The 14,517-nt window shown below is 43.5% G+C and overlaps 2 protein-coding genes across 2 annotated transcripts; one reads left to right on the top strand and one right to left on the bottom strand.

Moving 5' to 3' along the window:
* Nucleotides 1–923: 923 nt before the first annotated feature.
* pus10 (pseudouridine synthase 10) lies at nucleotides 924–8,039 on the bottom strand. The gene is made up of 18 exons (XM_037073567.1): nucleotides 7,849–8,039; nucleotides 6,812–6,946; nucleotides 6,447–6,725; nucleotides 6,261–6,347; nucleotides 5,771–5,805; nucleotides 5,547–5,661; nucleotides 5,246–5,307; nucleotides 5,017–5,062; nucleotides 4,664–4,728; nucleotides 4,496–4,581; nucleotides 4,282–4,407; nucleotides 4,125–4,181; nucleotides 3,951–4,027; nucleotides 3,554–3,609; nucleotides 3,321–3,438; nucleotides 2,559–2,701; nucleotides 1,742–1,841; nucleotides 924–1,464 (listed from the first exon to the last, which is right to left on the bottom strand). The coding sequence occupies exons 2-18, from the start codon at nucleotides 6,935–6,937 to the stop codon at nucleotides 1,426–1,428; spliced, it is 1,617 nt and encodes a 538-aa protein (XP_036929462.1). The 5' UTR covers nucleotides 6,938–6,946; nucleotides 7,849–8,039; the 3' UTR covers nucleotides 924–1,425.
* Nucleotides 8,040–8,209: 170 nt separating this feature from the next.
* On the top strand, nucleotides 8,210–13,635 carry cct4 (chaperonin containing TCP1, subunit 4 (delta)). Its single transcript, XM_037073690.1, has 13 exons — nucleotides 8,210–8,493; nucleotides 9,297–9,349; nucleotides 9,446–9,535; nucleotides 9,686–9,794; nucleotides 9,965–10,229; nucleotides 10,350–10,482; nucleotides 10,951–11,090; nucleotides 11,385–11,481; nucleotides 11,746–11,856; nucleotides 11,999–12,129; nucleotides 12,629–12,863; nucleotides 13,239–13,352; nucleotides 13,465–13,635. Exons 1-13 carry the CDS (start codon nucleotides 8,376–8,378, stop codon nucleotides 13,477–13,479), a joined length of 1,611 nt encoding a protein of 536 aa, XP_036929585.1. The 5' UTR covers nucleotides 8,210–8,375; the 3' UTR covers nucleotides 13,480–13,635.
* The last annotated feature ends 882 nt before the right edge of the window (nucleotides 13,636–14,517 follow it).

Below are 14,517 nucleotides of genomic sequence, written 5' to 3'. Positions count from 1 at the left end.
CTGACGACGGGTCTCAGCCCACAGAAGACCAGTTAACTTTTGTTTTGGATCCAGGGATTATTTTCATACTTTCTTTAACATTGAGGGACAAAACTCTCTTTCATTTTCGTTCATTATTTTTTGTTAATATCTCATTTGGAGGCGGAGCTCTGTAGATTCCTGTAGAGAGCTGAAGCCCCGCCCCTTCCTGTTCCCCTCATGGACCTTATTTGAACAAATCTGTTGCTGAGTCTCAGTTCAGGTCTGCGTCCTCTGAGTGCTTTAACACAAATCTACATGAGGTTTGACTTTAATTACAAACTGACAGACATGTTCTGTCACTAGGTTTTCGCGCAAGACAAAAGCTGTGAGAAGCGCGGGATCATGGGAGTTTTTCTTGTTGTTCATTGTTTGAGGTGCAATTTGTAAAAAAAAAAAAAAAAAAAAATCATCAACGGAATAGGAAACAACAGTTTGATGTGAAGTGGAAGATGTTGTAGTACAGTATCAGAGAGATATATATTGAAGTTAGCATGCTAACCAGCTAGCCGCCAGCCAGTTTGAACCCTGCTGGAAAAACCAGAGTAGACCAGCACCAAAACTCAACAGCGTATGTTGGTTTTTCTTGCAGGAAACAGTAAACAACACCAGGCTAAAGGGTCGGCTAATACAACTGCTAGCTGCAAGGTTACGAGCTAATAGGAGCTACAGTTAGCAGCAGTTAGCAGTGACCCTGGTGATATGCTGCCCCCTGTTGGCCTGGAGTATTAATTTTTACATATTACACCTTTAAGCAACCAGCGCTGCTTATGAAAGTATAATTATGTGACTACATGTCAGAAACGTTCCTGTATGAGGAGATGACGTCAGTGACGTCACAGATTTCTGCAGTTTGAACACTTTTGGAAAACATCAGAACACAAAGCAACAACATACACAACAGAGATCTTTTAAAGACGTTTTAATGTTCTGTATTATATGTTTAACTAAAAGCAGTCACTGTTAGTTACGATTACTTTGAGGTAACATTAACGTCTCTCTGCTGCCTCCTGCTGGACAAACTGCTGCAAACTATAAAAAAAGAGATTTTCATCCATTTGATAAAAAAAAAAAAAAAAAAAAACTAAACAAACTTCATCTGGCTGCAGATTTGAGTTTTGTAACACAAAGTCACACTACAACATGTTTCCTGGTGGTTAAACTGAAGAAACAGTCAAAAAGGCAAATCCAGAACCAAAACACACACAGACCGGGCTTCCCAGCACCAGCAGGACTGTGAGACTCGGGTTCATGTTTCTTCTCCAACCAGCTGTGCACCGTCACGTCTGCAGCCTCAGACACTCTGAACCCGGTCGACAGCGCAGAGCTCCTCTCAGACGGAACCAGCTCGGTCTCGGTGCCTCTCAGAAACAGGACGAGGGCAGCGGGGCTGAGGGGGGGCGGCCTTCACTCTGGTATGGACGGAGGCCAGTCCACGTCCACGGACTGAGACCGGACACAGACACAAACAAACAACTGACTCAGCACCTTTTAGATGAAATCACTTTAAAGACGGTTTCACGTTATCCTGAGAGAATCAGTCATTATCAGAGTCATTCATTAAAATGCCTGACAGGCCTTTTCTCTTCTGTTGTCTACAGCTCTGGAACACGATCTGATCCTGAGCAGCAGAACAGTTACTGAGATAAACACATTTCAAATTCAAACAAAAACAAACTCTGCTGCTCTTCCTCTCAGTGTCTGTATTTGTCAGGCCGCCCACCTCCACGTCCAGCTCCAGGATGTCGGTGTCGGTCCTCAGCAGCTCACACAGGTTGGGTTTGGTGCGACCGAAGTCTCCGTGGACGAACTCTTTGATGTAACTGTCGGTCGACGTTCAGGAGCACGTGGTGATAAAACATCAGACCAACAGGTGCCACAAAGACACATTCAAATCTTTTAAATGCTGCTTTAAAATGACAACAGGAACCGGTGGCCCCATAACTCTGAGTCTGGACCCCCTGCGGCCCCCTGACAGGGAGTCGGCATCAATAATACAATGACAGATTTCCTGCAATGATTCTGTACTGAAGGGGAAGGTGGAGACAAAGTGTCTCAGCAGTTTACTTCCCAATTAAAATAGTTGAAATTGTAAACTTTGTTTTAAGTCCCATTTATCCTTCGTCTGAATGAGGGATTTGTCTTTTTTTCCTGGGTTGTATGATCTCCTCTAACAACTGAGCCCCCAACCTGCCCCCCTATTAAAACTGGTCTAGAATCGCCACTGACTTAAACAAATATGAGTTAATAAGAAAGATAAAATTCTCCATGTGAGGCTTTAACGCTCATCACAAGCTAAAAGACTCAGATTCCTGCACGATTCAAACTGAAGAGAGAACTTTTCTTATATTCCTCTCAGGCGTCAGCTTGACGATGATGACATGCTAATGTTCACCTTAGCTAGTAGTGTTAGCATCATGGATGCATCAGGTTAGCATGCAAATACTCTCACAGTCTGAACATTAACGAGCCAACTTGTCATATATTTCATAAGGTAATTACTTCCCAGGTGAACAGCAGCAGTGTGAATGTGAGGATACGTCCCGGCCTGCGTCTTCAGCCCGAGGTAGAAGTGATGTGAGTCCAGGAAGCGCGTGTTCATGCTGTGGATGACTCTCTGACGGACAGCCAGCGCCCGCCGGTGGAGAACCCTCAGAGGAGTCTTCTGGTCCAGAGTCAGATCCTGACAGGTTGGAAAAAAAAACTGCTGTTTACTTTGTTATACTATTTTCATAACGTTTACCAAATTAACAAGAAGGTCCAAATAATGCAGAATGAGTCAGAGACAGAGTTTCACAGAGTTTATAAAGTGTCTCCAACTCAACAACTCACTAAACTGACACATTTGTTAAGGGAGTCTGGGGACTTTCTCCACGGGGACAAAGAAGTCGCCTATATTGTTCCTGTTTAGTGTCTTTGTAACATGTGACATGTTCAGATCAATAACATGTTTCTTCTTTCATAAATGGAGTGTAAATGGTGAAATCAGTGTAAACAGTGTGTTCAAACAGCTGATCAATGTTGGCAGATCAATAAGACTTTAGCACTTTAGACACAGAAGCAGACAGGCTGGTACAGACATGCTGCCACAAACTGACACTTTTTACAAGGAGACAAACAACTTCAGCTTCTGGTTTAATGCCGAATTTACAACAAGGACACAATGAGTCAGAATCTGTCAGAGACACAGTTTCACTACGTTATAAAGTTTGTTTTAACTCAACAACTCTTAAATCACTAAATTTGTTAAGTTCACTGGTTGGATCACAGAGCACAGACAGGCTCACAGTCATCTGTCTGACCTTGATGTCGTCGATGAACGTGATGTCTTCCCTCTGAATGGGTTTCAGGGTCCAGATCAGCGCCGTGTACGACTTGGTTTTCTCCTCCTCGCCCTCCTTCATCCGGCTCATGGCCTCTCTGCACGTCAACAACCAGCACAGTGAGTTGACTCGTCAGCTGTCTCTCTCTCACTGACTGCCAGACTTTGTATAACAATGCAGGCGCAAAGTTTAGTTAATTCAGATTTTCTCACCTGGTAACAATCTGAAGGTCTCTCACCCGGATTTTCTCTGAAGATTTATTGATGGTCTGAAAACAAATCAAACAAACAAATCAAGGTTTTAAGTTGTTCAGAACACGTGAGGATGTGAACTCTGCAGCTCAGAAACTTCACTCCATCCTAACCATCATCCTGGAGGGAGGAGAGGATGAGTGAACTGTTCCTTTAAGGCCGACACTGAATAAAAGCATATTGAGATCATTCATGTACAACAACTTCTTAACTTACTATCACTAAACAGTAATTTGGTGGTGACTGAGGATACGTATTAGCATTAAAGCATGAAGTGCTTCGTAACGACCACACCAGTGAATAAAAAGCCACCGAGTGTTTTCAGAGACGTCTGTGTTGTGAGTGAACGATGGCCGACCTCCTGCAGCTGCTTCATCTCCGCTCTGCTCAGTCTGGATCTGTGAGGATTCAGCAGCTCCATCGCAAACGGACGACCTGCCGATGACGACGGAACAGAAAATAAACAAATTCCAGTCTTCAGAATGAAAGTGAGGATTTAAAAAGATCAAAAATATATTTATATGCATCTCACCGTTTCCAAGAGTCCGGACGTCCACGTCCTCTCTGCCAGACGAGGAGAAATTAAAACCTGCAACAGAGGAAGAAGAACTGAGACCATCAGAACAGATTCAGGGTCAGTTTATTGTCCCGCTCCACAAAGTGCTGAGAGCGTCACAGTGTGGACTCACCGTCGGACCTGAAGGACGACAGGATGGGCGCCGCGATCAGCTCCTCCACCGACGACTCCATCCTCCTCTCTCCATCGATCACCCAGGGAGTCTGAGGCAGACTGCGGCAGAACTTGTTGTACCTCCCTGAACAGGAAGAACATCAGAACATCAACACTGACTTCTGATTCTGAATTTTGGCGTCTACATGTCGAGACTTTTTTTGTTTTTTTACCTGCCACGAAGACGGACATGTGGAGACACTGGACGTCCTGCGGGATGCAGCTGCTGGTCGGCTGCGCTGGAGGAGAAGGATAATGTCTGGAAACACAACAATCATCATCTCAAACAGCACAACACAAAAAAACAGACATAAAACCTGAGATGTAAACTTGGTGTTTACTTTAAAAACTTTGCGTCAGCGATCTTCTCCAGAGCTTTGACGACCGCCATCCTGGTGAACACCGACTGCAGACAGACAAACACAGACAGATGATTTATCTTGTTCTGTTTGTTTTATCAGGAACTTATTGTTGATCATTATTATGCATTTTATTTCATTAACTGAGAGTTCACCTTTTTACAGGTTGAGCACTTTGATAAAATCTGATTTGTTTGAAAGGTGCGATATAAAGTTTGCTTGATTGAAGAAAGTAAAAGAGAGTTTAAACTTTTCCTTTAGTGTCATAAATTATTGACAATAAACTTGATCGTTGATTGATGATTTGAAATGTGTCGACTCTGCTGCTTCCTCACCTGTTTGTTCTTTGTGGGTTTGAAGCAGTCGGAACATGTTGTTGCACTGCAGGAAGAAGAGGAAGAAGAAGAAGAAGAAGAAGAAGAAGAAGAAGAAGAAGAAGAAGAAGAAGAAGAAGAAGAAGAAGAAGAAGAAGTCCTTAACGTACATCCTTTTCAATAATCTTACTGTCACTTGTTTTATCATGTTAACTTCTGTCTCTCATGTTTTCCAGCGTTCAGGACTCACAGGAAGTGGCAGTCGGCGTCGCTCTCTGGGTGAGTGAACTCCACGCTGACCTCAAACAAACTCTGAAAACACCAAAACACAAACGTTGAGCTCCAGCTGTGAACATCACGCTTGTCATTGAGAGAAAAGGAAAATTAAATGATATTACGTTTCAAAACCATTGAGCCACTGCCCTTGAGCAAGGCACTGAAACCCGACCTGCCCCCGAGGAAGACCAGTTCAATTCTAACAGCAAATTTGTAACTGACTGTTCCTTAAATTATCTTGAATATTTTTTTCTGTTCTCGCTGCGTTCGCCTACCCTGGTAACCACGGCAACGCCCCCCAGCTCCTTGGCGACCAGGCCCTGCATGATCCACTTGAAGGCCTCCTTCACCTGGATCAGGTCGTCCCTGTCGACTGCGATGCTCTTCTCTCTGAAACAGAAGAGAAAAAAAACAAACCTGTGATTCCACCTGAAGCCCGACTGAATGTACGATGATCATGAGATGAAAAAGTAAAAAAAAACGAGATAAATTCCTTCACCTCAGTTCCTTCTTCACGTGAAGCCAACAGGAGTGCTGCAGGGACGAAAGAAGACACATCAACAGACACGATAAAGATATAAAGTTCACTAATGACTGTTTCTGAATGAAACTTTTTATCTGTGGGGTTTTTTAAAGATCCTCAGTGGGAACAAATGTGCTGCAGACAGGAGTTTCAGTCAGAAAGTACTGAAAGCATGTTGTTGGTTTTTATGTGATTTGTTGATAATAAGAAAAATATTAAACATTTTCAGCCGAATCAAATTAATGTTCACTGTCTGTATTTGATCTTCTGACAGAATAGCTCACAAACACTAAAACATTATTCATTACAAGTGCTGAAACAGTGAAGAGTTTTTGTTTACAGGCGTCATATTCGGCTGTGGAGAATCGTGACAATCTTCTGACATTCTATAAAGCAAATGATTGAAATATTAATGAGAGAGAAGATCAGCAGGTGTCTGTTTATGATGCCACGTGGAGGCACTGACCTCTCGGACACACAGCTGAGCGGGCAGAGACACGGACAGCACCAGGGTGTCGAACTCGTACTTTTCGGCCTTCACTGTCTCGGCTATCTGTGAAAGTAAAACAGAATCTCACGTTCACCTCAACCGTGGTACGCTGCGCTGGCTCTGTTGTGTCTGAAGGCTGTGAATATTTAACAGCACACACACCTTCGCGGCCTGAGCGGGACCACAGAGCTCCTGCAGGATCCCCAAACACACCACACACACACGAGACTCTTCATCCTTCAGCTTGACCGCAGCAGCAGCGTCTTCCTCTGACGGACCGGGCTCCAGTTTTGCTCTTTTACTCGGAGGGTCTTCAGGTGGCTCTGACACTGCTGCATCGTGGGATTTGTTGTTTTCATCTGTGGACTCTGCTGATGCTGAATCCTGTGTTTTGGGGTTCTCTGTATTGCTGATGAAAGCTTTAAGTTCCTTGAGTGTATCCTGTGTGAGATGGAAAAAACACAACACCAGTGAGCGACTGGCATGACGAGGGAACACGTGACCTTCATGCAGGGTCACAGTCTCACCTGTGCAGGTTTTCTGTAGGCAGCCTGGACGCTCACGCAGCAGAACCGGAGGACGCAGCGAGCGCAGCAGCCGGCTGACAGCAGCTTCTGGACGATGGGTTTGTCCTTCTCCTTCAGCGGCAGCATGACTCCAGACTGCAGGAGGTGCAGAGACATTCATGAGGAAACACACACGATCAGCCACATCAGTGCTGGAGGGATTCCTTCAAGACCTCCTTCAGTCATAGATGATTAACCAAGTAAACACACACATTACATGCTGCTTCAACTGTGTTAAGTGTGAGTGTTTAGGGGTCACATATAACCAAGCCTGAAAACATTAGGATCTTTATGTAGAGTGTCATTATTTTCAACATTTTACAGGCAACAATTATACAATCAACCACTGACTATTATTTAATGACAGTATGACTGAGTCTAAATCAGACGGTGGTGCTGATATGTGTCATTGTGCACAATGAATCGGTCCATGCTGGTGTTGATTGTGTTGAATGTCTCTCTAGTTACTTTATCTGATGTTTTAATGTTCTGAATATCATCTGCCAACAATGACTTAGCAAAACATAAATGCCAATTTCACAGATGAACAGTAAACTCGTCTGTGCTCTCTGGTGGACAATCTGTGATAACCAAACTTAAGGTATTCTTGCCTCAAATGTAAATCATCAATATTATCCACACAAATCCAATAACTGCATAACTTATTGTCTATGACTTCTGCATTTTTATTTCATTCTGTTGTTCTTACATTTGTTTACCATTTTACAGTCATGCACTGTTTAACTTTGTTTTAAAACTGGTATGAAATGCTACGATAGCTAGGAGACAGCTAGTCCTGTAATATGCAGCACACACATAATAATGAGATGTTTAAACCAGCTCTGGCCAACAGGCTCAAAACAGTAGCTAAAGCATGTTTGCCTGTCTGCTGTGTGCTAAGCTAACGTAGCTAACACTAAGTTTTCCATAGTCATAATAAGAGGACGTGAATGGAAACAGCCCGGTGAACTGCAACTCAATACTCGAAATACACTTACCGGACACAAAGGTGGTTAATCCACGAAGATACGAAGTAAAGAAAACAGGCTAGTTTACTTTACTTGCTAACATGTTCATCCAAAATGCTTCTTTCCTGATGTTTTAGCCTGAACAGACAAAGCTAATCAACCCAGATCAGAGTTACTTATATTGATGCGAAATAAATCCTCTTATTTTAACTGCACATAGGCTACATCCCACCGACAAATGATAACTGAGCACCTTCACGTATATTCTTAACACAAATTTAGATAATTTCCATAAAAATCATCGTGGATTAATTCTGTCACATCGGTATTTGACGCCTACTGTCTGAATACGTCATCTCCAATCGCCCGGCAGTTTGACAGCCGGGTCCTTCTTCTCCGCGCAGCAGCCGGTGGCTCTAGAAGGTTCTGACTGGGACCGGGTGGAGATACCTTAATCTGAGTCCATCCGAAGCCGAATCGCAGTTTTTCAGCCCCGGGGCGCATCAGTCCCCTTCTGAAGACTTCTTTTAACATTTTCCATCGATTATAAAGTCAAGATGCCCGAAGTGAAAGCGGCATCGAATGCCTCAAACATGGGCAAATACAAAGGAGGGGCGTACCAGGACCGCGACAAGCCGGCCCAGATTCGGTTCAGTAACATCTCTGCGGCCAAAGGTAGGCCAAAATACATAGACTGTGTGAAACGGCTGGTGTCTGGTCCAAAAGCTCACCATTAGTTTGAATAGTTCTTGGCTGGGCTGGGCAGGGCACCGTTATTCATTGTCACTAGCCTCTACCCCGTCCGAAATCTAATTCAGTAAAGTGCCATTTTAACAGGCTTATTCCGTAATAAAAAGCACATGAGGGTTACAAAAGCTGAGAGCGATTTCTTGATTCTAAATGATCCACTTCTCTATTCGGCGTGTGTGACTGCAACTGAAATGACTTAAAAATTGGGTTTCTTCCGTTAAAGCTTCTGTCATCTGTAGCTTAAAGTAGCAGGCAGCATGAGGCAGTCATTTCAAAAAGTGTGATGTAAAACACCAGGAGTTTGGAGTTTGGTGCACTATTGTCTTCCTGCAAGATGCTCATGACTCGACACAATCTCAGCATTTAGCTAGCTCAGTGTTTCTTACTATATATGGCCAGAAGCTAAGATGGTTACAGTGATGAGCTGAACCAGGTAGTGTGCAGTTCTGTAGTATTAGTGTCAGATATAACTGTAATTTTAAGGATTAATGTGGAAACCATTTTGATTCCCTTTTTGTGACCTGTCTTCTTATGAATAATTGATGTCATGTGTTCATCTTATTATCCTGCAATGTGTGCAAGAAAGAACAAGCCCACATTAATATTAGGAGACGTGTTCTTTTGTTTGTAGCAGTCAAAATATTAAAACGTTCCTTCCTGCTCATGAAAACATGGATGTTGAGTCGATCCTTGTTACTGTACTGATGCATCACCTGCTCATTTGACAGCTGTTGCAGATGCAGTCAGAACCAGCCTGGGGCCCAAAGGCATGGACAAGATGGTCAGTAACAGACTTCTGATCTCAATCACAGGCTTACTTCACCTTACCTCTGTTAGGTACACAGGATTCTGAAGCAGGTGTTGCTGTTTGTTTCAGATCCAGGATGAGAAAGGTGACGTGATCATTACCAACGATGGAGCCACCATCCTGAAGCAGATGCAGGTGCTCCACCCTGCAGCCAAAATGGTACGTTCCTATAGATGCTGCCTGGTTCTTTTATTGTTCTGGATCCAAAACATGAGCATTAATTTGATTTCTTTCATGGATGATTTGCAGTTCATTTCAATGGTATTTAATTAGTTCTAACCTGGCTTGAAATCTGTGTGTGTACCTCAGCTGGTGGAACTATCCAAAGCCCAGGACATTGAGGCTGGTGACGGCACCACCTCTGTGGTTGTGATTGCCGGGGCGCTGCTGGACGCCTGCTACAGGCTGCTGCAGAAAGGTGAGAGCTGCACATGACAGAAAAAACATAAAATTCAAATAAAATGCACTGCTAATCTTGTGTATGTTTGACATCCAGCTTACTACTAATTAATCAAATTTTCTGCAGATGAACTTATCTGTTGTTGAATAGTTACAACAATTATGTGTACATGTTGTCCCTTCGATCAGGCATCCACCCCACCATCATCTCAGAGTCCTTCCAGAAGGCCGTGGAGAAGGGTGTGGAGATCCTGACAGCTATGAGCCGGCCAGTGCAGCTGAGCGACCGCGAGACGCTGCTCAACAGCGCCACCACGTCACTGTGCTCCAAGGTTGTGTCGCAGTATTCCAGCCTGCTCGCGCCCATGAGCGTGGATGCCGTCATGCGTGTCATTGACCCGGCCACCGCCACCGGTGTCGACCTGCAGGACATCAAAATCATCAAGAAGCTCGGGTGAGTGTGAGGTTATGTTAGTTGATCCTTTTTATGTTCCTTTGTGTTTCATGAACCTTCATAAGAATTATATATCCACTCCTGCTGTTAATCAAAGATTATATCCTTGTGTTACATCAGAGGGACCATTGATGACTGTGAGCTGGTGGAGGGCCTGGTGCTGAACCAGAGGGTGGCCAACAGTAGTGTAACCCGTGTGGAGAAGGCCAAGATCGGTCTGATCCAGTTCTGCCTGTCCCCGCCCAAAACTGACGTAAGTCCCCTGATATATCAGACTAAAGACTTCAGCTGTTCTGTCTGCTTCTTAGTTGTGATCTTGATCTTTTTGTGCTTAAGAGACAAATAGACTGTTTTTAATTGATCCTCATTGCAGTGAGCTGAGTTCCATGGTCATGTAGAGAATCGGTTAAAACTCTTCACATCCAAAACAAACATTAACAAACTTTGTTTTTCATCTTCTGATATTTGCAGAATCAAGTGCTCTTAAAAAGCTTAATATTCTTTTCTCAGCACTGCTCAGCATCATTGTTGCTGTTTTATTTATGCAAAACACCACGTGTAATTTTTCCTGCTATCAAAGTATTCCCAAAAATATCCTATCTTTAATTTTTAATTAAATAAGTCTTGCCAAAAAAAAAGAGTTATTTTTAAAAACTTAAACTTTTTTTTTTCTCATGGTCCTTTTCTCTCCTGACTTGCTGTGTTTGTCTTCGGTGTTCAGATGGACAACCAGATCGTCGTGTCAGACTACGCCCAGATGGACCGCGTGCTGCGGGAGGAACGTGCCTACATCCTCAACATGGTGAAACAGATCAAGAAGGCTGGCTGCAACGTGCTGCTCATCCAGAAGTCCATCCTGAGGTACGTAACACTGCTAACGTGGTGTCCACCCCCATCTTCTCAGTTCTCAGTTTGTACATCCTTGATAGATTTCTTTGCCACCTCTCCTTGCGTCTTTGTCCCTCCCACCTGAGAGGCAGAGGAGACGATGAATTCTAATTTGATTTACAATATGGCAGTCAGTGACATAAGTAATATCAAAAGAGAAATGTGCAGAGGAGATGAAGAGTCACAAAATGGAGAAATGAGCCCTGTTTCCTGTCTGGATGTGAACTGTAACATGTTTGACACTAACGACAAACTGTCCTGTGACAGAGACGCTCTGAGCGACCTCGCCTTGCACTTCCTCAACAAAATGAAGATCATGGTGGTGAAGGAGGTCGAGAGAGAGGACATCGAGTTCATCTGCAAGGTGAGCGACAGTTATTAGAGATGAGAAGACTGAAGCTGTGGTCTCAGGACCTTATTAGCTTTGATAAATTCATAATTGAATCAAAGTTGGAATGAAATGTCCCCAAGAAGCTGCTGAGTTAACTCTGCTAACTTTGTTGTCAGCATGTTCATTGTTCTGTTGTTCTGTTTGTCTCTCAGCATCCCTCAATATCAACGTCACTGCACATATATTATTATTCCTTGGTAAATACACTCGTTCTCACAACTCTTCTCTACCATTCAGACTCTTGGTACCAAGCCCATCGCCCACATCGACCACTTCACTCCAGAGATGCTCGGCACAGCGGAGCTGGCAGAGGAAGTCAGCCTGGACGGCTCTGGCAAGCTGGTCAAGGTCTGCATCACACTTCACACTTCACATAAAGTACTTTGCCGCTGAAGAAAGGAAATTAAAAAGGAGACAAACCTCTGAATGGAGAGTCTGTCCTGACACTGTCTTGAAGCTTCCAGTAAATGTTTTGTGTTGCTCCGTGCAGATCACAGGCTGCACCAGCCCCGGGAAGACGGTGAGCATCGTGGTTCGAGGCTCCAACAAGCTGGTGATCGAGGAGGCAGAGCGCTCCATCCACGATGCGCTGTGTGTCATCCGCTGCCTGGTCAAGAAGAGGTCAGTGGGTCCATTTCACAAACACGACTGTAACGTCTTCAGTAAAGGGGAGAGACAGACACATTTATCGCTGCCGATTCTGATGGCAGATAAAGTGTCTGGGAGCACAGATAACCTCTGACAAAGGCGCTCCTGCATGTTCATCCTGCAGGAGCGTAACAGACTGAGGAACAGTAATGTTTGAAAGCTCTCCACTCCTGGTTGTCTCTGCAACTTGGCCGGGGAGCGTTCATACATAAATAACACAGCCCAGGAATACAAGGATTTTTTTTTTTACTAATTTCTAGAAGATTTGATGTTCAAAAACTCTGAGATTTGTAAAGATACTGTATGGTAACTCAGTGAAATCTTAGTTATCATACAGTTTGTTGATTTGGCCGTTTGATTTTGTTCTGATGTCACCATATTTTAGCAGTTAGCTGACTTTCCTTTTGAGTACACTGTGACACACTGTATCGACCTCTCTTCATCTTGTTTCTCCTCCTCCTCCACTCATCAGGGCTCTGATTGCCGGTGGCGGCGCTCCTGAGATCGAGCTGGCTGTGCGTCTGGCCGAGTACTCGCGCACTCTGGGCGGCATGGAGGCGTACTGCGTGCGGGCATACAGCGACGCCCTTGAGGTGATCCCCTCGACGCTGGCTGAGAACGCCGGCCTGAACCCCATCTCCACTGTGACGGAGCTCCGCAACAGGCACGCTCAGGGAGACAAGATGACCGGCATCAATGTCCGCAAGGTCTGTTCTCCTTCTCCTCTGTCACTGCATGCTGATGTTCAGGAGGGAACATAGAAAAGTAAATTACAGACGGAGCATCAGTGCTGAAACGATTAGTTGATCAGTCGTTGAAATTATTTATGTAATTTAAAAAAAACCCCAAAATATTCTGTAGTTCTTGTTTTTCAGTGAAGGTGTTTATCAGATATTTATATTTTGAAATAAACATTTCACAGTCCACAGGGTTAGCAAGGCTATATGAACTTCTAATATGACATTAAATGGTAATACTGCAGTGATATTCTATATTAACCTCCTGCAGCATTAACAGACAGCATCACAGCTCTCAGTATCAAGACTGGTTTGACTGACTGATTCACTGTGTCTGTGTGACAGGGAGGAATCTCCAACATCCTGGAGGAGCTGGTTGTGCAGCCTTTACTGGTTTCCATCAGTGCACTGACCCTGGCCACAGAGACGGTCCGCAGCATCCTGAAGATCGACGATGTGGTAAGACTCAGCATCCCAAACCTTGGATTCAGTCTCTACCTTCATGTTTTTGCTAAATCTGGGTGTGTTGTAATTTGTGTCTGAGGTGTAAATCTGTCGTGTCTTGTTGCAGGTGAACACCCGATAAGAGATTTGAGTCTGTGCAGTGAGTTCTGTCCACTAAGCCTGCTCGTACTGCGAGGGATCAGAGGACTCTGTCGACGTCAGTCTGTTCAGATGTCTGCTGTAGTTGTTACGTTGCATAATTTAATAAAAAACGGCTTGTTTTTGTGTTCACACTCCAGCTGTTGACTGTGTGATTCTTTTTTCCCTTTTTGGGCTGGTCGGACCATTTAAACAGGTGCATTTTAAAGTTTAGATTGACACACAGGCTGGGCACCAGGATATAATGCATCCTGTTTGTTGAGCAATACATTTGCAAACTGAGCTGTAAAATCATGGCATAGGCAACAAATTTGAACATTTAAGTCTAATTAAGATTTACAGTAACAATATTAAACTTTTATTTTTTTAAAATAATACATTGCTTTAGGTGTGACAGCACGGGAATATCATCACAGGCACCAGATTTGAAAACGCTGGCCCACTGCGAAATCTACAGATTTACCTGGAGGGTAATCTGTGTCTGTGAAAGACAAAATTTATTTGTATGTAAAAGTCCTGCACTCCAGCGTTAAACACTATTTCGGCCTCATTGAGATTATAAATCAGTTTAACCACAAACTGACCAGATCCTCAATCAGAATTTCATAAAAACGACTCCAAAATCCTGTTTTTATTATTTTATTTTAGAAGTCGAAGCATTATTGAATTGTACAGATACTGCAGATCAAGACAAATATTGTACAGATTGAGTTTTTTCCACTTCAACTCTTCAGCTCTAAATCCATACAAATTCAATACACAACATTGCAATCAACACACAGGAACAACAAAACTGTATGTATGTGCACAGTAAAAAAAGAGACAGGGAAGAAAGAAATTTATAATGACTGCCCTGTCAGTGCTCAGGCCAGTTCATTGCTCAGTATATTAATAATTGACTTTTTTTTAAAGAATATAATTGAATAGAAATGACACAGAATACAATGAAATGAGTGTATAGAGATTTAAATATTTTAATCTTGATATAATCAATACTCTTAATTTGTATGGCAGCCGCGTC

This window comes from Acanthopagrus latus, chromosome 1 (genome assembly GCF_904848185.1).
Source record: "Acanthopagrus latus isolate v.2019 chromosome 1, fAcaLat1.1, whole genome shotgun sequence".
Taxonomy (NCBI): Eukaryota; Metazoa; Chordata; class Actinopteri; order Spariformes; family Sparidae; genus Acanthopagrus; species Acanthopagrus latus.
This window is presented reverse-complemented; position numbering and strand designations above follow the sequence as displayed.